General features: G+C 33.0%; 1 protein-coding gene across 1 annotated transcript; it reads right to left on the reverse strand.

Moving 5' to 3' along the window:
- Window positions 1-16,862: 16,862 nt before the first annotated feature.
- Window positions 16,863-18,223, reverse strand: LOC148616920 (iris-like). Its single transcript, XM_088581614.1, has one exon. The coding sequence runs from the start codon at window positions 18,143-18,145 to the stop codon at window positions 17,033-17,035; it is 1,113 nt and encodes a 370-aa protein (XP_088437740.1). The 5' UTR covers window positions 18,146-18,223; the 3' UTR covers window positions 16,863-17,032.
- Between the last annotated feature and the right edge of the window lie 8,668 nt (window positions 18,224-26,891).

Here is a 26,891-nt window from a genome sequence, read left to right on the forward strand (position 1 = left end):
AACTGTTGTCGTAGAGCCGGTTCTGCGAGTAGAACTACCAGAAGAGCTGACTCTTCAAATGTTATAGGATATAATGAAACTGTCCTAGAGCCGGCTCTTCTGACAGTTCACCTGAGAGGTTAGAACTGAGCTTATATGTACACCGTTTCTTCAACGATTCATTAAAGGATTGAACAGCTACTTTCGGTCGTTCTTACACGCATGAACGACCGAAAATTGCTGTTCAATCCTTCTAATTCTATCCGACACTCAACGTTAACTTCTGAGAGCCTCTGTCGGTTATATTGGTACAATGTTTGATGTTTAAGCTTCAATACACACACAATCCTTTTCACACGTATCGGAGCGCGGAAGAGTATTTACACATAATCGACTGCACAGCGACAGTGAAGGCGGCATGGACAAAGTGATTGGTGGCATTAAAAAATACGAGATGTAAACAATTCAACAGGAATATAATTATTAAGGAAATACAACAAGGAAGAATGAAAATTACAACAAAGTGTTTTCAAGGATTCAGTCAGTTATAAGTTTCTTTCCCCGAGCTGAAAATTACTTTCTGTAAACAAACTTGACCGGTAAAATCAATGCGCATGTAATAAACTATTCTTCCGGCTATATTATGCCGTTCAGTTCGTTGCCACACTCTTTCGAATCACACGGCCGCCATATTGATTTCAAGTTGACTGGCGTTCACGCATGTATGAACGTTCTGGCGACGACAATCTCGACCAATCAAAAACGACTATAAGCATGAAGAATCTCATGATAAGAATAATTAAATTTTAACCCCAGTTACATTACCTCTTTCATTCCCTTTCTCAAATGAATGGACACACACAAATTCACTTCCAGTCCTGACAACTCTTACATCAGGACCATATACCAGATGTACCCAATGCGTACATACATAACACTGCGTTCACTCAACAATAATAAGAGATACACTAATCTTAACAATATCTGAGGTGAACTCTTTACACACAACACAAGCTCTTCTATTGAACTGTGAGGTCATCTTCAAAATCAGAGTCCGTGTCCATTTCGTCATCAGATCCATATATATATATATATATATGACTAGGACTAGGTATTTGTAAATCGGTTAGTTTTTTGTTTGTCTTCATCACCTTCACTTTCGATTGTTGAATTTGTCTTTTTTTATTTTTCTTCCCTTTCTCACTAGTACTGATTATCTCGTTTTCATCTACATTAGTGTTAATACCTCTGTTATTATGTTGACCCACATGCTGGAAGGTCACAATATCATCCTATGTGATTGCTCTACCACTTAGATTTTTCTTGGTTAAGTTACTTTTTCAATCTTCACCTTTTTCACTGCCTGTAGTGTCAGCTCATGTATCATGCTGTTCATTCTCACTTTCCTTATCCCTTGTCTCATTTTCATCACTACATTTACCTTCAATACAATGTTGTTAACTGTCACATTTGTGTTTATTTATCTTAAAGAATTACTTCTGCCGGAACTAACCGTCGACTGTCAATGGCATCCTTGTTTAACGGAAATATACCAGTCTTTAAGAAAGATGACTGCTGGTTTTCTGCAGTTACGCATTGCAGGTAAGCAGTGCAAATGATCTGGCAAACATCATCCCTCAGTATAAAAGAAACTAATAAAGGTCTTACCTTTTTGTGGAACAAGTTGTCATCGACATTTGGGAAAGGTTCATGTATTCCTACGTCCAATGGCTGTATAAAGGGAAGTATTACCTGGGAGTATATGCAGACGGATATTATTGTCAATATATTGGACGTGAAACAAGATAATAACAACCATCTAAATAGACGAAATTAGTTTCCTGTCAGCCAGGAAAATAGGACAATAAGTGATCTTTGTGGTATCCCATGACGATTTTGGAATTCAACCAGCCACTGTCAGATACGCTACCTATAGCTAAGGAGTATACTAAGTCTGCACCTTTTACATGGGAATATGATATATGGTGGAACAGAATTACCAGCAGCAGTATTACTACATCGAATGATTGCTACGGTTTCAGACCTACCAGGCGTCACTGCAGGAGTGAAAACCAACTTACCCAAAATTATTTGGAGGTTTGTGATTAAGCTGTACACCTTTCTCATCTACATTGTATATAAGGTGTAATTTGAACAGTAGATCATATTCAGGGCTTTACATGAGAAACGTACACACTATATTTTAAAGCGTGACAGACATGGGTGGTGTCTTTATTGAATGACTCATGGTGTACCGTGATCCTCGGATGGGAAGAAAAGAGATTGATATTACATACATGCACGATGCAGACATAATTTTAGTAGGTTTTAACTGTTCAGGAGCTGGCTTGTCAGTTTACTGACAATAATACTGTTTAGCGTACAATCGATTTTCCATTTCTGTTTTAACAAGGGAGTTAAAAGCTTTTTAACTTATCTTTATGTGTGATTAATGGTATAATATTTTTCCACTGCGGACAGTTTTAAGAGGAAGGGTAATCTGCCCCCAACAGATCTTTCAAATTTCTCAGGATCCAAATTGAATTAATACCAATACGGGAGTAACAAGTGCTGTGGTAAGACTGGAGACCTTCGTTGACAGTGTGAGTATAGAAGTTAAAATTTTGGAAAGTGGTTCGGAAGTACATTTTCAGATCCATCTAATGTAACGATGTTTGTGCGGATTCTTGTGAAGTTTAGGAATCCAGTACATAGACGGTAAATCAATATCATCATCTTTGGTAGAGAGACCAAAAGAGGATAGCACAGATTTATGGGTATCTACTATATCTTCTTTTGAGATTGTAGTGGGGTTGTGATTACGAAAAAGTGCTTTAATCCCGGAGTATTTTTTGCACCTGTCCCAAGTAAGAAATTAATGGCTTCTGTATATCTCGTCATGTTTTCATTTTCAATTCACTTTTATGTTGTTGGAATATGTAGGGCAAATATTTTTCTGTACCTGTGTGTAATGTTGTCCATTAAACAATGTGTGGCCTTGTGCTGACATTTTTCATCCCGTTGGGGTTGTTATTTCTCGGACATATTCACCATATCCATTGTCGTTATATTCCTTTTAACTTTTTTGAGTTCTGCAAAATAATTGTCAATGGTACTTCTGGATGTTCAATGTCATCTCTAGGGCATGTGGTTTGAAACTCTTAGATATCAAGCCATCTTTGCTTGACCTTACATAGACAGATAAATCAATCCTAAACCAAAAGCATTATCTAGTGATCGAATCCTCAAAGGAAAAGTACAGTTAGATTCAAAATCAATAACTTGTAGCCTAGGGTAACCGTGCCTAATCATGCCCAGTTTCATCAGGTGGTTGACAAGTCTTGCTTCTTGTACATGGTTCAACTCATGACTGCGCACCATCTGTAAAGACTCTAGATAAATCTGTCCATTAATTTGCACCATCAATGTCTGGTACGGTACACCGTGCTACAGAGCTGCTTTTCATGTGGGAACCTTCCACTCCTTTAAAGTCTCGTATACATTGGGAAGATTTTTTGGACTGTTAAGCCTCAACATCCCTCTAGGTTTGATAACTGGTGCCTTCAGATCGACTAGATCAATTAGCAAACAGACGAGAATCAAACTGCATATGAAATGTATGCAAATTTGATATTTATTAACTATTTCATATTTATTTAAACTATGTATTATTAGTATGAATATACTTTGGCATTATAAGTCTAGTTATTTTTGTTCTATTATTCTTTTAAAGGAAATTGCAGCAAATGAGCTTGATCTCAAAATGTTTTTGAAGACAATCTGATATGTTTGAAAGATGATTCTATGGAAACCAAAGTACTCAGAGCGCATGTATTTCTGTAAAATATATTTTCTTTTCTCCAAATGCTGATAATCAAGTAAACCTGCAACAAAATATATACAGTCAAAACATTGTGTAAATAGTCTGGATGTTATGTTATTTAGCAAAAAAATATACAAATAATAATTCAGTATGACAGAATACGAATTTTACATCTCTAAAACATGCGTTATGGATTATATACAGCAAGCAAGCTTGTTCTTAAAACAAAGTCGCATCAGATTAAGAGTGTTATCATGTAATAGATATTCCTCGAAATTTCATGTTTTTCTAGACACACTCGCCGACTTGCTTATAAAAGGTCAAGTCCGGGGTAGACAAACGAGGAAAGGAAGGAAACTATGACCTGTTGAATAAATCAGTTTTCATGGTGCAGATGGATACACCATAACGATCCACGTCTGGTCATTGTCCTTCGATTACATTCTTTTGATTACCTCTATAACCTTGGTTCCCTTAATTACTATTTCTGATAATAAATTTATGCTGTAAATGACAGTACTGTAGCGTCGATGTAAATACCAACTGTTCAAGAAGTCATTAGAACAATATTATACAGTTATAGAACAAAATAAATATGTATCTATCTAACGTAGATAAATTGTTGGTACATGTAGTATAACATCTTATCTCTGTGTAAACCATGTTTTTTCCGATTCGTGACAAATTCGTATATCGTTTTTATGACTAGTCAAATTACCCTATTTTTCTTTAAATAGGACAATTGCAGTATAAAAGCCTTGCGTACATACACATATTAGGTTATATGAATCAAATTAAACTTTATAAACGTTTGAACATGCTAAGTTTTGGCTAAGCTAAAAAAATAACAGTTATGTATTATGTTTTTGAAAGCTATTTATGGAACAAACATTGCAACTTTAGGGTTTCAAAAGTAAAAACAATAACAATGTAATTCTTATTAATGTTTAAATGTGGTGTCCTCAAACTGACACAAAATAAAGGGGTTGATTTCGAGACACGAAATGGGCAAATCGACCGGGTAAACATACATAAACATGATATATTAAAACCACGCTCAATATGTTCAATTGCATTTAGTTATCGGAAAATGGTAGTCCTTCACATGAGACAAGTCGTTTTCATAATCGAAATGAGAAAGATTGTATTTAAAAGGGTATGCGCAAAACCAAGAAGAATGACATCAAACGATTTTTCAATACATTCATACAAGTAATTCTATTTGTTCGACAGCGTCGAAAATCATGAAACTTTGACCATACACGTAAACATTTAGCCCTAGTGTTAACGTGCTGACAAACCCCTCTACTTCTGTGCAATGCATATGAAAAGTACAATGTTAACTGCATGATTCATTTTGGGACATAAATTATGAATTTAAAAATGTTGATTACCTCCCTGGAATTTTGTATAATTTATAATAATTTCCTCAATATATCGTTAATTTATGAAAAAAAAAAACACTAGCAATTAGCGAAAACACCACAAAAAGACAGGAAATCCTGCTTAACGCGTTGAATGTTTTTTTTTTCTCAGAACAATAATCCAATAGTCCTTTTTCATATTGAAAGATTGCAATCCATTGAACCAAATTTTTCAAAGGGACGTAACCCATAAACACACAACAATCTGGCGGTCTCATTGATGAGAGGAAGAACAGTAAATATTTATCTTTGAATCTTCAACTATAAACATTTCGGTAAGTACCTAAATCATTGAAATAAGTTAATTAAAGGTATCCAACTACTTATGGCAGCTCCATGATATACAAATTGTAGCAAAAATGATTAAAATATTAAGGATTGTAAGATTAAATAATAATATTAAAAAGAAGTCCTTTTTTCTTATTTTCAGTTATCATTTATGCACTTGATTTTAACCTTAAAGTTGTTTAATTGTCGTTTCTTTTTATGGCAACCATTTGAAAGCAGGTCAGTTTAACGACAAATTTTATGTTTGAATTAATTAATGTCTTAAAAGGACTATTTTTCTAAAAAGGCACCAAGTTTTGTATATATTTTAATTAATATATCCAATGATTATTTCAACTAATTGCACTAATTAAATAACTGAAATGTGTAAAGAATCATGGGAGGAACATTTTTATTTTATTCTTTTTCACCAACGTCATGTAAGTTTTCAGTAGTGAAATTTGATGAAATCATATTTGAAATTCTTTACCAGGTAAATGAAATATACTGAGCAGGCCAGTATATTCGCGCGGCTGAGAAAATATTACTGACACGTACTGACAATGTGTCCTTTGAAATTTGAAATTGTCGTAATGTGCAATGAGAGACAAATTTGGCAAAGTGATTGATTTTATAATACAGTCCTTAAAAGGGTTAAATCTCCCGTTCAATAGACACTTTTTTCATATTCTCGACTTTGACTGTGTCTTTTTGTTTTAAATACAGAAAAATGCAGTAACTCTCCAACCCGAAAGACCAGAGTAGTGTCCGATTGGAGCAAAGGACAGCAGTGTACTTCAATATCAAACAATTGACTAATCAGAGCTACGGTTAGTTCTTGGATAATTTTATTTCAAACCATTTAGCTACTTACCGAAGAGTATTTATTTTGGGGTCTTCAATGGATATTATGATTTCTGTTTACACAAATTTATTACACACAAATTAACTTATATGAATATTCATTTGAAATGAAAAAAAAGATTCAGGAAACAATTCTATATAAAATAGGTTATGCTTTCCAGAATTTTATAACCGATTTGTGTTATAGTAAACATACTGAAACAGAAAAGCAGTTCGAATTACCAAACGTAACGTAAGCGTGCAAATGATTTTAAAAGGTCGAAATCAATAAAGAAAAATTACAAATTATCCTGAAATGGGATCTTCAAGTTCCAAGAAAGCTTCAGAACTATATATATATTAATACATTTCTAACAGTAATCAAGGGAACCAAGGTTATACTGGTAATCAAAAGAATGTAATCCAGGGACAAAGACCAGACATGGAAAACAGACATACACAACAAAGAACATTAAGTAACTAAAATCATACATACAAAGTAACAAAAGTAAATGAGCAACTTGAGTAAAGTTGTGCTGCCAAATTGTTAAGTTCTACTCTCTGTAGGAATAGGGCAGTGGGTGGTTCATAGAGAAAAGAACAAAAAAAAATCTATCCATGAACTCTTCAATTGTTTTCCGAAATGTAGAAAATGTTTTGTTATAGTGTTAGTAATTCGAAATATAAAATATGTGAAATATGTTGTAATTTCATAATCAAAGGGAAACAACTCACTTCTCTCCTATTTTTGAACTTCTGTTCTGAATCCTAATTCGTCTCCAATAGACTATGCTTATGTGTGTGTACTTTTAGCATGATTAATAATTGTTTAATTTCGCCTTATTCTAACAGATAATACCACTGAAGGTGCACTTCTAAGTTATATAAGTCTGAATAGGGTACATTTTGTTCTAACTTGTGCCAACTTCTCAAAAATATATCTGAAAAATACTTGGATTGTCTCGACTGAGTCTCACCATGTCCAATCAAGTCTCAAAAAGTCTTTTCTGTGTCTCGTTTTGTCTTGATAGGTTGCCTCCAAATTATGAACAAAATAATTCCAACAAGCGCAAATGTTTATTGCTTATTTACAGATATTGAGTATCTATCTTCTCAAAACTGCATCGTGTATATTTTTACCTGCTGTTTTATTTTACGTTCGCGTGAGCAGGGAAATAAAATTATTTACCAATCTTTATAAAAAAAGATTGCGTAGAAAAAGTCTATTGACCAGATTTATTGTTCAAATATCAAAACCCTCAATTCCATCAATAAGGACCTATTACTTAATTAACTTTGTGAGTTGGGGCTGTTTTTTTTAAGACCTCAAAAAGTGAAGATTCAGTACTTAACCATATTTTTTTCTTGTAAAGGCTAGGTCAATAAGCCTTAGTCGAATGTGAACCCCGTAGTGATACCAAAGTTCAACTCACATGTGAAGTTTCAATACTGTACCATGTGTAGGACTTGAAAAATTTACATTAATGCAAAACTTTAACCAAAATGGGATGGATGTAGACAGACAACGGTAATTCTATAAGCTCCTTTCTTTATTGCCACAAAACATGATTTAACTAGGGATTTTTGTAGTAGCAAATGAGATTATAAATGCTTACAACTCCTATAATTATCAGTAAACAGAATAGAAATGTACATATTTGCTTATACCCGTATAATTAATGTTGCACATTTACATGAAAAAAATATCATTTTATGTACACAGTACTCAAAATTGTGACATATTTCGTAAATCATGTTACTACGAAATGAAAAGTCTATGGTTTGTAAAAACTAGAGATATATCATTTAATTTTGAATGTTGTTGATAAAACTTTCGCTAGAAGCTTCTGTAGTTTATTCTTTCAGATAAAAAAAACTCGTTATCTGTTGAACAGACAAAATTTCACTGTAATGAACTCCTCTGGTTCCATTGCATTTGCTTCCAATAAGCATTCATCCAGATACAACACACGGATCTTCCTTCTGACTTGTCTGTTCTCTAACTTTTCGATAAAAAAGTCTCTCTGATTTCGATTCAATTTTTTGATCATCTTGTCATCTTTCATGGCCCACCCCATATATTTGTTGCTGAAGATTCAGCAGAAACGGTTAAATCCAAAATAGCATCACCATTCAACAATTTTATCCTGGAAATGTCTGATTTGGAACTTGAATTTAACGAATATCTCATCTGACGATTTCCCAGGAGTAAATAATAATTAAGGTCTGAATTTGATTTAAATGATGAAACATAACCTTTGTTGGAACAAGTTAATGCATGTTCCTTGTAACAATGAACTTCAAGTAGAATCGATTTTGTGATATGAAAATGGTAGGTCTGCTATAATGCAAGTTTTTAACTTATCAACTCCTGACCATGCTGACAGAACATAACTAAAAGTAAATGGGTATCTTTAAAAATCTGCCAAAGTTCAGCGGCTATCTTCTCCTTTTTGATAAATTTATGAAAAGGAAAAAAGAAGTAAGCCACTGAAATAAATCATTTTCAAAAGTAAGCTTCCTCGAGCAGCAAATTACAATACATATATATCAACATTTAAAGGTATTTAGTTCACTACAAATATTTTATTTTCTATTACGAGACATTTATATAGTACAATATATACAAAAAACATTTAGTCTAAGCGTTTAAAATAGATATTAAACACACGCACAAATATAAATTCAATATATTTAAAATCCTCGATATATCAAGAAAAGAAAACATATTAATAAATAAGATATTAAGAATAGAAAATATATATAATATTAGAAATGAAAAAAAACTTATTTCCATAGAAATCATCTTGAAAGAATTAAAAATCAAAATAAAAAAATATGGAAAAGCAGGTGAAGTAACATCAGAACATTTGTTATGTATTCATATATCTTTGTTCTTGTAACAAGTCTTCCTGCGGTATCTTGGATACGCTGGAGTTTCGTTATTACGCTTGCGTTACCACCATAGAGTAATGAATTGCCGTAGTCCAATTAAGAAGTAACCACTGAACTAAAGTTTTAGAATCTTATCACTTAAATTTAGGATTTGGATAAATTATAATTTGCAGAATGCACTAGGTTGATTCTTCATACTAAAAGTCTTTTGGAAGAAAAGGCTTAGGTTTTTGACGCAAGAAATGTCGATAGCGATACGGATATCAGACAAGATGTTTAGGCGTTTTTTTGTTTTGTTTTTTATTTTGTTAGAGACCAGTCGTTAAGTGGTTAAATTATTAAATAGACCTGCGTGTCATCGGCGTAACAGTGATATGACATGCTGTGACGTCTACAGTCTCTCCCACTTATTTGACATACAGTACAGTTGGGGTCCTAAAACTGAGCTTTGTGGAACGCAATATTGAAGCTTCATATCATCTTGTGGTCAATTACATCAAACGACGCTGATAAATCAAGCATTGAAAGAACATCACAACATTTGCTGTGAAAAACAGATGTTATATAGTGATGGACACGTTAATGTGTCGCCTTTATCTATACTCCTAAAGAAAAAGACCGATTTCGCTGAGCCACAACTCATCTGGAACCATCAAGGTTAAATATATTTGTGATATGATATATAAATATAATGTTGTGTACTTCCTAAATTTGTCTTTGAAACAATCTTTTTTTCTTAAATGAATTCAAATAACAAGATCGCCCCTCATTAAAATTTATCTAGAAATAATTTCAATTATAACAATCCGAAACTTCTATTTTGTAAATTCAAGATCATGTTGTCTACTCATTATTTTAGCCAATTCATAGCAGAAAAAATATCATATTGCAACCAATTATGATACATTTCCATATCACATTGTTCATGACGTGATACAAGAATTATGTAAACACACAAGAAGTAGATAAAATAGCTCAATTATACAACACAGTTATTAACCCAAAATAACATATTTCCAAATCAATATATTTTATAAAAGAAACAATCTTACAAGCGTCTTGCTTAATTAAAGACAAAATCATTTTCCCCTAATATAGAGTTCATCTCGATTGTAATTTTGCAGTTTACATGCACTAGAAAGCTACACAAAGTCAAAATAGTATACCCCTTAAATAGTTCTGGTTAATATTAGCAAATACATGTATCTGATAAAAATAAAAAAATTGCTTTTGCAAGATACCTACATTGTCGGCAGACAAACTGTATACAGACATGATTATTCATTTATGAACTGAAATACCTTTTAACGCCATAAACATAATACCTATTTCGTTGCACAAGCAATAAGCACAATGTATCCTTGATTAACGTAACGTCTTATTCCAGACATAATGGTAGCTGTAGTCCGATCACATGCATCTTTGCCTTTCTGTGCCTAAAGTTGAATGATATATGTACAATAACCCACTTCTATATCAATGTGCCAATGTCTCAGTAGATTTGTAGCACCCGGCCTTGTCTGACCAAAAGTGTATCTCCAAGCATCTTTCTTCAGGGATTGGGTAACATCTAAAATGACAGCACTTGTAGAGTAGCAATCTTGATGAACTTACCCATTAAATATTTGAATGACTTTCCACGCTGTTGTTTTGTCATCTGAATGTGCCATAGAATACCTCTTTTCACAAACCAGTCACTCTGTCCTTCAAATAATTTACTTGGCAAAAATTCCATAGCCCAAGCACAGACCACGAGTATTTTATAAATACCCATTTTTTCAAAGATATTATGTTTAGCAATATCCAGATTTTTGTAGTGAACAAGATGTTTCGGCAAGTTATTCAAAATTTTGGCAGATTGCTATATCTCAAAAGTCAAGTCATGTAGATTTTCTCCTTGTCCTGGTTAAAATTGCACGTTCTTGTAGACTTAGTGATTGTCTCCTTGACTTGACACATGACTAACGAAGCAGCTGGTCACTGTGGTTGCATGATTTGAAAACTTTTCATTGGATGGATCACTCAAAGCATATATCTGACAGTAGTCATGAACGTCACTTGTATGTGACACATGAATTGTCGCTAACTATAGCGAGTTATATTGTTTGTATTGAACTCCGTAAATTTATACAAAGACATTTTTCCTCCGTCAATTCATTGTTGACATTCATTTCTCCGTCAATTGATATAAGTGACACTTTGCTCCGTTACTTTCTCCGTTACTTTCTCCGTTAATTGTGACATGGTTCCATTAAAGCCCCGGTTTTTGTTAATTTGTATTTAATTGTTATAATTTCTTGCACGTGCTCTGTGTTCCTATATAAAGATATCAGAATTGTAATTAAGCAGATTAAAATATGAATAATGAGGTGTGTTGTTGATATATATGTCCAGTGATTGTGGTGAAAAAAGAGCGTCACAACATGAATCTGTTGCAACAAATCAGAATTTAAAGTTTAACCTTTTTTTAAATTGAAAAACAAAGCATTTTTATACCTTAACACTTTTAAGACGAAGTGTAATAACACTTCATAATTAAAATGAGGAGAAAAAATAAATTCAGTCCTATCATAGTAAACAAATATGCATTCATTTCACATATCTTTATTTTGCTAAAAAATAATTTCATTGGGTAATCAAGAGAACCAAGATTCTAACGAAAAGCAAAAGAATGTCATCCAGGAAAAACGCACAGACACAGAAAACAGAAACACAACAATGAACATGAAAGAACCAAAATGATACGTGCAACAAAAGTAAACGAGTAACTGGGTCCACTAAACACTGGGAGCATGCACCAGGTGCACCGGTAGGGTAAGCGTCTTCTGTTGTTTCTGGAAACACCTGCCGAGTTAATAAAGGGATAAGTTCGGGGTAGACGAAAGAGAAAAGGAAAACTGACATGAGTATAAATGAAATGCACTAATACATACTTGTTTTAGCTGCAACAGGTTTGTGCATTCACTTTTAGACTGACTTAATATAATATCCGTGAAGGTTTCATTCAATTCCATTCAGTGATACAGGAGGAGTTAGTTATATAAAACTAAATGTCGAAAGTACATTTAATCTTCGGAAATCTCTTTTTTTTTTGTCTTGAATATACAAATTACATTTTGCTCTATGAAAGTTCTATTAATCTTGAAACATGTGTTAAAAATCGAAACAAGTTACAAAATGTAGCTGCCTAAATAAAAAAAATAATAGACAGATAATTGCTGTTCTGTGTCGTGAGTCCTTGATATAACATGTTCAAGATGTCAACTTCAAGACAAAAAAGATTATTCCACCGTTAAAGAGCACAGAAATATGGAGCGTACAAGCCGGTGTAAATATATTTCAAAATTGTAATTGAAATTAAGTGTCAAAGTTTACTCGTTTAAAAGAATTACAAAAAAATAATAACAACGATCAAAGAAAGAAAGAAAACAATGTGTTTAACACATCTCGCAACGAACTGGAGTCTTTTTTGTGATCATTTCATTATTTGAAAAATGTCATGCATTTGACATTTGAAACGGTTGAATCGAAAGCATGTTTATAAAGCATTTTCTGGATGAAATAAAGATTTAAAACTGTTGTCTCTTCATTTTAAAATGCAACCTGAAATCAAGAAAACATAACTATGGAAAAGATAGAATAGCAATGATCATCCATTAAAGAGTAATCAAGGGAACCAAGGTTATAGCGGTAATCAATAGAATGCAATCCAGGGACAAAGACCAGACATGGAAAACAGACATACACAACAAAGAACACAAAGCAACCAAAATCACACGTACAAAGTAACAAAAGCAAATGAGCAACTCGGACTCCACTAAAAACTGGGAGCATGGACCAGGTGCACCAGTAGGGTAAGCGTCCTCTGCTTTTCTAGAAACACCCGCCGAGTTGCTCATAAAAAGTGTAACTTGCACCTGTCTTTCAGTAAGATGATTGATGTGATGTTTTTTCGTAATTCATTCGAACGAAAATACAATTTATGATAAATTTAAGTGGTCCGTAACTTGCAGACAAGTGTATCAAGTTGAACATGAAAACAAGCACTTATAGAGTTGTAATATCAAAGAATAAGCTGCCGTATTAAGTAAAATCAACTTTTCCCTATATTTGCACCACATTATTTCCTTACTTCTCAGTGCTATTATAAAAGTTAATTAATAATTAACATGATACATTCATACATATCACTTAAATCTTTACAAAACTTTTTGAGGAAAAAAATAAAGCACATGGTAAGATAAGTTATGAAGAAATTATGATTATGATTATGTATTGCAATAATTTTTTTTTCAAATAAATTTGAAAACAAATGTGTAATGTCATATTGAAGGAAACGAATTACTGCGCACAAAATCGATATCGACATCAAACCTAAACAAAGTCATGGATGTTTAAAACGACTGTTTTGGTTTCATGTAAATAAATCTGTATCTTTCATTGGTATCTTTAAAGAGTATCTTTTAATCATGGGGTATATTTCCTTTTATGTTACCAGTGGCGTAGGTCATATTTGTTTGTATATATTCATGTCGTAAAATAACGAAAACGAAAACATATAATAGTGATCGATAATTCATGGGATACTTTGTTTCCTTTTTTTGCTACAAGTCCATTCTAATTAGATATGAAACAGAAAAAATAACCTCCATAGTAACAAAACTACTTACTGCATTGTTATCATGCAATAAGTTGAATATTTGCTATCAGATTTATGCATTCAATCAATAATAGTTTTTATCTATTCTAAAAAATTTTGACAGAGGGACTTGCAGAGAAGTCAACTATCTACCATAAATATAATTTACAAAATTATAGAAATAGCCTCTGGATTCCGAATCAAGGTTTCTTTTCTATATCCAATTCAACTTGGTACATACGGGCTTTATTCCTATGGTAAAATATTTGTACTTGATAGCAGTATCACTAATCGACCCTCGTTATGAAATCTTTAAACACAATTGTCACCACGTAAAGTTGCCGCTATCCGTGATTTACTTTCATTTTATTTGTGGAGACCAGATTGATAGAGTATGTATTGCTGCTTAGATACCTTTGAAAGTTGCTGTTCATGGTTTATATTATGTCTGTTTGAGTCTGTTTATTTTCATTATTTTTTTTAATTACGTGAGATTTCAGTTTTCTGAAATGAAATCAGAGAGCAAAATATTTATATAGAATGTGTCTATGAAATTTAAAAGCAAAACGTAACATAAACATGAAAAAAGCTACGCAATCTCTGTTAGATTTATATGTTCGTTAAGCATTATGCAGTATGAAACAATTCTTTCTCTATTCTAATTAACGAATATGTTTTAATCTATGGAACTGAATCATTTATTACTATGCTATCATTTTTTATCTTTCTACCAGAGACAAGGATTAATTGTGACCTACTTTTATTATACAGGATTCTTAAACTCCACAATAATTCATAAAAACAACGCTACATAGCTGGATCTGAAAAATGTTCAACAAAACCTCTATTAAAACCTGTAACTTTGATACTCACAGCTGTCGAAGAGGTTCTCCATTCCTACCACGACACTTGTTACTCCAGTAGTGGTATTATTTCATTCAATTCAAGATTATTAACAGAATACAATAGCATTAAAATCTATGATTTTTTTCTATTCTTTGTACTTCTACTCCCCATTCTCATTTTAATCAAAACATTAAAAAGACAACTCACAAACATTATACATCGCTGTTATTCCAAAAAAGACGGTACACCATAATAAAAATGTATAGTTCTTGGTAGAGATTCCTGATAATCTGTAAAAAAAAACAATTCCAAATCATCTTCCATATATTCCGAAGAATATGTTTTCAAAATCCTCGAATTTTTATCGACAACATATTTGTGAATTGTGGTGGACGCGTATCATAGAAAAAATAATACGGTCGGCATTCCAATGGAAACAAATTTTGCTCCACTACTTGCTGACCTATTCCTTCACTCTTGTGCGGCGGAATGTGTTACTGATATGATCCAAAAGAAATAACATCTACCTCGATCGTTAAATCTTAGTGTCTGCTTTGTATATCGCATCTAACCCAAATAACTTGAGCTAAAGGATACTACAAACTGTGAAGTCAGCCTCATATCTTGGCATACATTTAGAGATCGGCGGTAAAGGAAAACTATTGTCCAAATAATACGCCAAACGCGATGACTATTTCGTCGCAACATTTCTTCAGTACCTGCGTATGGAGTTTTCATATAATAATTCATACATTATGCCAGAGCTAGTCGTGACTAGGCAGACTTCTTGTATCGCGCCGGACTTCTTACAATTAGGCTTCTGGAGCAGGTTTATATTGCTATAAGATAGAAGTCATCACTACAGAAGTTTTGTGGCCGTCATACGAACTCGTGAATCGTTATGGTGTTTCCGTCTGCACCATGAACACTTATTTGTTAAATATGACATGGTTTTACTTTCCTCTTTCGTCTACCCTGGACTTGACTTTTTATGAGCAACTCGGCGGACATTTCTATAAAAGCACAGGACACTTACTCTACTGGTGTACCTTGTGCATGCTCCCATTTTTTTAGTGCAGTCCGAGTTGCTCATTTATTTTTGTTACTTTGTATGTATTATTTTGGTTACGTGATGTTGCGTGTGTCTGTATTCGTAGTCTGTTCTTTCTTCCTGGATTACATTCTTTTGATTTCCGTTAAAGTCTTGTTTTCCTTGATTACTCTTACGAAATTAACATGATTTAATGTTTTCCTTTGTGTTTAAATGCGTTCTCTCAATATCTTGGAAACATGCATCTTAAGTTGCTTGTGACTTATTTACTGATGAACTCATTTTCAGCGAGAATTTGGTGTGGTAAGCATGGGGAGTCACATAAATCAAACGGCTATAATCTCAGGCACAAAAGACAAACGATCGTCTTATGGCATTTATACAGAGAAAACATTGAAATTCATTAATGTAAAAAAATCAGAAAAAAAGAGACTGACATGAAATACAATTTACAATTTATCAGATACAGTCTATGATGATAATTAATCCAGAAAAGGATTGATAATTCTGTTTAAAACATAGTGCTACAAAAAAAACTATAGAAAAATTTTTCACATATTTAAATGTTTTCTCCAATATTTGATGCGGTGAGATGCCGGCTGGGGTAGAAATTGGAAACTTCAATTAGCGTTTATCCTTTCACTATTTAATCATGACTCGCATTCATCAATCTTTTAAGATATTTGTGACTTTTCGGATATATATGTTCATGGATTCGTCAATCGGTGATTTGGTTTAAAATCAAGTTTTAATTATTATATTTATCCAAGGGGTTCCCAGAAACAGAAACAATATATGCACTATAATTACGTACGAAATGAACTATATACTGTCTAACGACACAACAAGAATATAAAAAAGTACTCTCTTTAAAAAGAGTTAGCCGACGGAGTAAAATTTGTTTTTTTACTTATCATTTTCATAAGGAAATGACACATGGCACGCAATTTTAATTTCCGATACAGTTGTTTGTATTCGAACGCCACTAAGTTATCAGTATTTGGCCAATCGGGAAACAGAACTTTGAACAAGTGCGTTTCCATGGAAGGAAGAGTGTCTTTAAGGTGAAATGGTAAAAATCGAAACTATACATAATTTACCATATAGATAAAAATATCTATCTTAAATTAAAGATACATGTACAAGTCTTCCTTAGGGCGCAGGAATTACTCAAATTTCAATATTTACCATTTTAATACATTCTTTCATTGGTTAAAGCAATTTAACATCATCTATCATTAATCAATTATAAACACTGTATTCTTTTACGCTTTGTAATGACCTATTAAAAGGACAATGCCAGTAGGCTTATGCCTGATATAAAACAAAAATGGATGATTAGCAATGAATGCTGGTGAACCATATGTAAAAACTACAGCTGTTGCAGCCGCTGCTGTCGTTCCAATTTCGTTCACTTCAATAAAAACCTTGTGAATAGCTTCCGACACGTAGATGTTCCGATATTGTCCTTGTATGAGCGCGGAAAAGTCTGCAGAAGTACCGAAAATGTCATTGATACCAAGTTTTGGCAGCAAATCTAAAAGATCAGTTTCGGATTCAAATGTGAATTTTGGTACATTAATAGATACATTGGTGTTTACGAACTGTGATTCAATATAATTTGCCACGCCTGGTGAGAACGAATTTTTCAAGTCATTGAATCCATCTATTTGAGATGGTAAGACAATGACCATCTCAAATGCTCCTCCACTGTAGGGCAGGGCAATCGCTGAATAATCCATGCCATTATAGAACCGAACATAGTCTTGCATTGCCATCATATCTACCTTTACTCTATTATTGATTGTCCGGTAAAAGTATCGTTTTCTTGTATTTGCAGGATCAAACTGTTTTTCCCAAGTTCCCTTGAAGTACATGGCGTTTACAAGAACCATAACAGTCGCATCATTAAGCATGGTTGACGAAATCAATTTCTTTATTTTGTTTTTGGTTTTACTTGCCACGTATTTGTTGATATCAATTGCAGACTGGTGAGCTTTAGAAAAATTTTCATACCCAATATCAGCATTAAAGTATGATTTGGCAATGTATCGAACATAGCTTGATACGCTCAAACCTTGTTTGACAAAAAGTTTGGTAGCTATGTAGAGTTCGTTGTTAGTCGAGCTAAAAACTTTACCGGTTAAGGCCCGGTATTGGTAATAAATCAGGGCATCATTCTGATTGTTGTTCAGAATTGCTGATTTTATCTGCGTTTTACTTCTTCCTTTGGTTCCAGCCATCAACACCAGAAAGGCCGAAATTATACTAAAAGGGGAGACACAAGCACTTCCATCACCACCAACCTTTTGATAAACATCATGGGAGAAATTAATGAGACTGTCTTCAAACGAAGTTTGAACGTTGTATAAATCCATCTATGCTACCTGACAAGCGCAATGGCTTCAATAGGAGAGAAAGAACGATGAGATCGTGGAACAAGAAATAAATCTTATATAGCTTTGTGTACATCTTTAATGAATCTCTTTTTATGATTAAATCGCATTATGTATGATAGATCCTAATATTACCACAAATTGAACATCGGAAGGTACAAGAGTAAATATTAGAAAACGAAGTTAATTCTTGGTTTAAAATAGCCTTTCATTGCGACATATGTTTTTGTTTGCAAGCCTTACTAAAATGTTTGTATGAACTTGATACGGCATGCACGAAGAAATCACATTTGTCACGTATACAGACTTTGTTGTATTTTTCCTTTTAGAGATAGAAATATAACTCTTATTCAATCTCAAAATGGGCTGAGATTTTTGTTTTCTTTGTACGTTTTATTTTGGTTATTTCATTCCTTTGTTGTTTGTGTCTGTTTTCCCGGTCTTGCCTGTTTTATTCTGCTTTAATCGAAGTTCCCTTGATCCCGTCTTCCCTGTTTTATTTTTAATATAGTTCTGTCCAAAAACCAGATAGGAAATGATTCAACATATTTCAAGATAGACTGCTCTAATACAGTTGTTACGTCCTTAAACTGTTCTTGTGTTCATTGCCTTGGATCACCTATATATTCTGAAATATTGTTTGAATTGTTATAGTGTAAAAATTCTGGCGGGAATTTTCCCGTACTTTTCTGAAGTAGAACGTAACCAAAATTTTAAGTTTTAATATCTCTATTGGGCAAATTCTATTTGCACTTTTTTCAATTCAGTTTATATGAGGCCTACTGAAGGATTTCCAATCAGAACGTAGTTTTGCTATTCTCACGTACACTTCCCTGTTTACCAATCATTGTATAGACACATTACATTCGACTCTATATCGTTTTTGTCGTTGTAATACCATATGCGTATGTAAAAGCTTGTCCTATTACTATCAAGTAGAGTTCCAAATTTGTTTTGATATTTAACTTATTGTTCAATAAATTACATATAAAAATAAATGTCATGTGCCATTGTAGAAGGAAAATTTAAAAAGTACATAATGTTCTTATTGATGGAAACAAAACAAACAAATGTATTACCAACATGAATGTCGGTGCAAAAATGCCTAAAATGATTTTGAAATTCTTTTAAAGTTTAGAAGCAGGATGCCAACTCGTAAAAAGACATTGAACGAAATAACAAAATCATTTGAAATAAAATCCATCGCCATTTACGAATTGAACAATATGTCCAATAACCACACGTCTTATAAATTCGTAATTCCTATTAATTGATGTATCACAATGCCGTGTTAATGAATATAATACTCTATATGCAATACTCATTAAACTGACATAAATCATGTATCTTGAAATGGAAAACAAAAATCGCTTGCTTTGCGAAAATAAATCAAGTTAAATAACATCACATCAATTAAAATGCCAATAGATAAAGATAACTAGCTAGGCTCACTCGAAGTCATCATTGTTTACATGAAGTGTCATTTAAGTACTCCACCGCCTAAGAATCAGGCAAAATGTGAATAAGGTGTGGTACATGAAGAAAAAATACAAAGATATTGTATTGCATTATCTAAGTATTTATATCTCATAACCTCAAGAATTTACTGCCAAAGTGTTTGTAAAGTTCTTCTTTTTAAGATATTGATAGGTCAAGTTTAGTTGAAATGCACTAAGGAAAAATGTCGGGATAATTTTCCCGAACTTTTTCTTTATATAAGCAATGCTTCAGGATAAATTTAAGTAACTTTAAAGTTGTTTTCTAGATGTATTTGAATATGTTTGAGGCAAAAAAGACCAAATTGAGAAAATTGATGTGCCACTCATTGTTTGATTCTTACACAGTTACTTAATTAAAGATACTTTAGAAAATAGTTTAACTTCAACCAGGCTGTAAGGAAATTTATTTCAAAAATGATAGCAATACAACGTTCATATACTCTTTTTGAACAAAGAATTAGGGCTATAACAATTAAAGTCTGGGCGACTGACTTTTTAACTAAATATCTTTCCACGAACTAAATTGAAACTTTTGTATCCGAAACTTGGTAATACTTTGAAATTAAAGAGCACTATAGCTTACATGGTTTGAACACTTGTTGGGAAATCTTGTTTAACCATGTTTAAATTTGTAGTTTAAGCCATTACGGAATAACTACATGTCATAAGCGTGATTAGATATTCAAGAAAGATCCGCCATTTTGCTAACTGCTTGTAAGTCACAATAATTTAATTCCAGATATAATACGCTTTCTGATTGGATGAAAACATTTTTTTTCATCATCTCATAGACCACAATTTGTTATGTAACTGGGCGTCATCAAAATATTAGACGATTTACTCGTTAACATTTAATACTAAATTTAATTGTAAAGAATGACTGTTATATTTTGGTCTATTTGCAATTGCAATGACGTCAATGCCCGTAGTACACACTTAAAAGTGACCCGACATGCAGGTTATTTAGTATGCACCACGTGATTGGGGTTATTTTTTCATAGACCGAAAAAAATATAAGTCATTCCTCGAGTAATTAAATGGGATAGATTTTGTTATTCATAATACCATTGGGCATGGAAAGTTTGAAAAAGGTACATTGGCAATAGGGTTCGGAAACGGAATACGAGAGAAGGAATTTAATTGGCACTGTAATTTTATTTGTAATATAGATATAAAAAAAACAATTATCGCATTTAACGAAGACAACACTTGTTTCATATTTTAGTATAATTTGTAATAAGTTTAAGAAAGGTTTGGTGATGGAGAAAGGAGGTTAGAAATAGCATATTTAGGGAAGTGAGCCATGTGGAATAAGGAAGTTCGGATTTTTATAGGGATAAGATTGGTATTCTGAACAGTCCACCAGGTTCAAAGGAGAGAGAGAGAGAGGGAGAGAGAGAAATATCCTTTTTGCAGTCAACCAGAAGCAAAGAGAACGTGACAAATGAATATACCACCAATACAAACACTTGAAATTACATAATTAGACTGTTATTGTAAGAAACATGTCACCAATAAAAGACATGTAATTGTTTGAGTTTGAAGTAATCATCTATAAAAATGTTTATTTTATGATAAAAATATATATAAAGATACATGTCCTTCTTCACTTTTACGTAATATGCAAATTTTCACAAGTTATCGTCTTTTTTTATGGATTAGATGTTGATGGTAATTTTTGTGGAGAACAAAGATGCAATTACTGTTTGCAGTTTTGGTAATGGCTGGAAATGCTACAGATGAACGTGTACGCTGCATAGCGGAAAATAACAAAACCACAAAATGATAAACTCTTAAAGGGATTGAACAGGTTGATTAACATCTGACAAGGTCTGTCATTGCCTCATGTTTAGCAAACTGGATAAGGGGCATAGAAAAATGTTTATTTGCCTCAGAAAAGTGATGTCTTGCTTTTTGGGAATGCTTTGTATTGCAGAATTTGTAATGGTATACTAAACACCACTTGTCATCTGAAAAAGCTTTGTGGTCTAAACGTGCTCTTGTGTTTTATTTAAATTTCAATTATAGCTATCCTTCCTAAAAGATTTGTTTCTATTCAGAGAATTGCCAAGATTATTCACCACTTGAGCAAACAAGGTGGGTTGAGGAGAATATATTTTCTAAGTTTTTTTCTTTTTGCAGAGAGATTGGTTCTAAATTCCCAAGTACACTATACATCACCATTATAACCCTTGGCAAAGAAAAACAGTTTTTGCTGAAAAATGCCAACTGCCAACGTTTTTGTTTTTGCTTTTGTTTTTATTTTCCATTATATTATTTCATTATCAACTTAAATATATATTAAATTCCTCATTTCTTAACTGCATTTAATCAATATTTGCATAGATGAATTAAAACCAAATTTCTATTTTCATAGTTTTCCTTTCCTCTTTCGTCTACCATGGACTTGAATCTTTATTAGCAACTCGGCGGGTAATTCTAGAAAAGCAGAGTACTCTTACCCTACCGGCATCGGTGAGTGAAAATTTCTATTCGGTGCCTTAACAAAAGAAAAAAAGCATTTGCCAATAATTAAATATGTCAAGGCAGATGTTGTCTATTACAGTATGTTCACAAATTAAACAAATTTCCAGAGCTCTATCAACCAGTAGCTTATTGGTCAAATATAGGCTTGTTCTACCTTATTCTACCGATGCATATGGTCTATGATGTTTTATTATTTGTTTTGTTATTTGTTTTCTTTTAGTCCGGGTTATTCATTTACTTTTGTTTCTATGTTCATGATATTTTTTTGTGTGTTTGATATTTCATGTCCTTATTGTTTTTTGTGTTTTTTCCATGGTAGTCATTACCCTTTGATAATGTTCTTTTTATTACCTTTCCTTGTTCATTTGGTTACCGTTCCTAACATATGTTCGTCATTATGAACTCGTGGTATATCCATCTGTCATTTGAGAACCAATTTTGTCATCGTGTTATAGTTTTCCATTCCTCTTTCGTCTATCCCGGACTTGAAATTGTATGAGCATTTTTGGGTTGTTTGTAGAAGAACATAGGGCATTTGCCCCACCGGTGCTTCTGGTTGGTGTCTCAGGTTGTAGAGGAGTTCGAGGTGCGTGGGTATATGCGTCTTAGATATTAATTTGGGATTAAGATACTTTACACGTGTGTTAGTTTAAATATAAATGCAAAGCCTTTTGCATTAATAAAATCTTTGCTGCTACCACACGTTCTTAAAAAGAGATACATGAGATAGTTAAAACAAATAATCCCTGTTTTCCTCTTTTTGTCTTGTACAGAAGACGATGGTTGTGATTGACTGAAAAGAATGGTTCGTGGGTATCGACATGCTTTATATTGACAGACTTGCAATTCACATATCAACGACAATAAATCTCGTCTATGCAATTATTATTTTTCTCACAGCATTTTATCAAAAATGATATATAGCTCCCCGCAAATAAATGAACTATCATCCCCCGTTTGGGATTTTAAGGACACACTACTTTGAGCGGGAACGTTGAAAACAACATTTATACATTTGAATATTGATTTTGCTCCTAATGAAATGACAATTAATGATATCAACAATTAATAAATGTACAATTGAAAGGCCTTTGTGAAAGGGCAATTGATAAATAAAGTTAGATCGAATAAAATTTGTACACCGGTAAAAACACGATATGTTATTGGAAACATTAAGCTTAAAACAAATTTGATTGTACATTGTCTGGTTTATTAAACAAACAATAATGCATGTTTTAAAACAATCAAAAAGGAAAATCACATATATATATATATATATATATATATATATATATATATATATATATATATATATATATATATATATGGCATAAAGTTGTCACAATGCAATATGAATAACTTAAGATTTTGGAAATAAATTTAAATCCTAATAATTCAAATTAACATACAATAGAGCTACATTCTGCATCAATACTTTCCAATATAGGTGATTAAAAAGACACGTCTAATTCGATATTGTGATTGCATTCATTTATTAAAACAAAGATCTAAGCCCGGCCCTGTTGTTATTTGGTATCACTATCTTCTACTTCAAGACCTAAAGAATGCCTAAGTATTAAGGTTGTTCATTTGCACTTTACAAGAAATTAAAAATAACATAAGTGTCAACGAAAAGAAAATTCTATGGGATGACCAAGCCATGAAAACAAAAAAAAAATATACAACACAAGGGAAAAACTACACTTACATGTAAGAGATCAGGAGAAAGACTTCCCCCTCCCCAAACAAAAATAAAAAACAAAAACAAAAACAAAAAAAAAAACAAAAAAAAAAAAAAAACAAATACAAACAAACGAAACAAAAAGATAAATGAATCTCTTGCAAAATATCCCTTGACAGTTCAGAGAAAGAGCATCATCGACAGTTAATATTAAAAGTACATTTGGATATCACTGACCGTTCCATCAAGTCTTTGTTAAAGAAGATTGGCACAACGAACTTAACCTTTTTGTGTCATAGAATCGACAGAATCGTTTGGCTTGATGTAATAACTTCCAACATTTTTTATTAAATTTTGTACGTAAGCTGAGACAGCTAAAATGTTACAACCAAAATAAAAAAAAAAGATTTTTTTATGGTAACTTACAAAAACATGACATACTCGCGACAAATATCGCTCTGTTTAACATGAAAGTGAATAATTACATGTCGTCCTTCGTGCTTGCATCATTTGTTTACGTTGCCTTATTGATTGATTTGTTTAATTTGAATATTTTTCGTGAACTTAAATATCGCAAATATAAGACTACATTTTGATATAAATGTTAGAATAAACATTATATTATAGACATGAACGCTATCTTCTTCGGTACATATGGATGTTGACAAAATATTTTGGGTTATATTCAATCAGATACGGGGGGTGGGGGCTCGGTATGAAATGATCTGCATGACAAAAGTCGTAAAGAAAACAGGATTGTACAGTTCAAGAGTTTAATCAATAACTGGGAATACAGCTTATGCAGAGTCCGCTATTTTCAAATTACCCGTTAATGGTTGTAATCCAAATTTAGATATTTTCCAATTAAAATCAATGGTGAAGCTGTTTTAATATTGTGTACATGACAACCATGTAGCGCATATTCGATCATAGCTGTTTCACACAATTGATGTCAGAGTACTGTACTGAGCTTTAGATATTCACTGAAACACAAGTCACAATGGTGTTAAATGAAGTCAAGATAACTGGTCGGTTCGCCGTAGAACATTGTCGTCGAGATCATTCACACATAATTTTTTGTCATTCTTCTTTAGCAGTGATACGATCTATACTGCTACCACACTCTCCATAGAAGAGATTGTTGAAAATCATCGAACTGTGCTCACCTCGTTTGGTCTATCCACCATGGACGTTGTAGTGATCTACTGTCTATGTACTGGATTCATAAACTCCACAAGAATCCATACAAACAACGTTTCATAGATGGATCTGCAAAATGTACATTGATTCTCTGTAAGAATGGTTAAAAGCCATGAAGTCTTTAATTTTCAAACGAATGAAAGTTTAAAGTAAGTCAATGAGTGCCAAGGCTACATCAGTTTTCAAAGACACCAATGTAGCAAAAACATTGTCTACTATACATGACAAATATGTTGTAGTACCAGCAGACAAAGCCCAAAACAACATTGTTTTTGTCTGCAAAACGTTTTATATCCAATGTTTATTATCAGAGGTAGACGTAGAAAATAATAGCAGTGATAAGACCTATACTGCTACCACACTCTCCAAAGAAGAGATTGTGGAAAACCATAAATCTGTGCTATCCTTTTTTGGTCTCTATACGAGGGACGATGATTGTAATTTACGGTCTATGTACTGGATTCATAAACTTCACAAGAATCCATACATACAACGTTTCATAGCTGGATCTGCAAAATGTACCACCAAACCTCTTTCAAAACTTTTAACTTCTATACTCACAACTGTCAAAGAGGGTCTGCAGTCCTACCACAACACTTGTTACTCTGGTAGTGGTATTAATTCCATGTGGATCCTGAAAAATTCGAAAGATCTTTTAAAGACAATCAGTTCAAGACTATTATCTGAATATAATAGCATTAAAACTTATGATTTTTCAACACGGTATACTTTTATTCCCCATATTCATTTAAAATCCCGACTTAAAAACATTATACATCGTTGTTTATCCAAACAAGATGGTACACCTAGATACAAATATATAGTCCTTGGTAGAAATTCCTCATACTTTGTAAGAAATAATTCCAAATCATCTTTCAAATATACAGAGGAAGATGTTTACAAAATGCTGGAATTTTTAATCGACAACATATTTGTCCAGTGTGGTGGACGTGTTTTTCAACGAAGGGTCGGCATTCCAATGTGAACAAATTGTGCTCCTTTACATGCTGACGTATTCCTTCACTCTTATGGGGTTGAATTTATAGCTGATCTGATCTGAAAAAAAGAAAATCGTTTTGCTAGATACTTTAATCTCAGTTTCCGCTATATAGATGACGTATTATCTTTAAACAATCCTAACTTCGGGGATCTACCCCAAAGAACTTGAGATAAAGGATACTACAGACATTGTGAAGTCAGTCTCATATCTTGACCTACACTTAGAAATCGATGGTAAAGGAAAACTTCTTATCAAACTTTACGACAAACGTGATGACTTTTCATTCAAAATTGTCAACTTTCCTTTCATCTGTGGCAACATCCCTTCAGCACCTGCGTATGGAGTGTTCATATCACAACTCATACGTTATGCCAGAGCTTGCCGAAACTATTCAGACTTTTTGTATCGCGCTAGAACTCTAACAAACAGGCTTCTGGAACAGGATTATGTTGCTACAAGATTGAAGTCATCACTATAGACGTTTTATGGTCGTCATCATGAACTCGTGGATCGTTATGGTGTATCCATCTGCACCATGAAAACTGATTTATTCAACGAGTCATAGTTTTCCTTTCCTCGTTTGTCTACCATGGACTTCTAGAAAAGCAGAGGACGCTTACCCTACCGGTGCACCTGGTCCATCCGCCCCTAATTTTTAGGGGAGTTCGAGTTCTCATATGCTTTTGTTACTTTGTATGTATGGTTTTAGTTGCTATATGTTCGTTGTTGTGTATGTCTGTTTTCCATGTCTGGTCTTTGTCCCTGGATTACATTACTTTGATTACCGATATAACCTTGGTTCCCTTGATTACTCTTTCAACATCCGAAATTGCGCGAATGCGATATGCGATGTGATCGGGC

The sequence above is a fragment of the Perna viridis genome, chromosome 5 (genome assembly GCF_037379345.1).
Source record: "Perna viridis isolate PV_CMFRI_1.1 ecotype Kerala chromosome 5, ASM3737934v1, whole genome shotgun sequence".
NCBI lineage: Eukaryota > Metazoa > Mollusca > Bivalvia > Mytilida > Mytilidae > Perna > Perna viridis.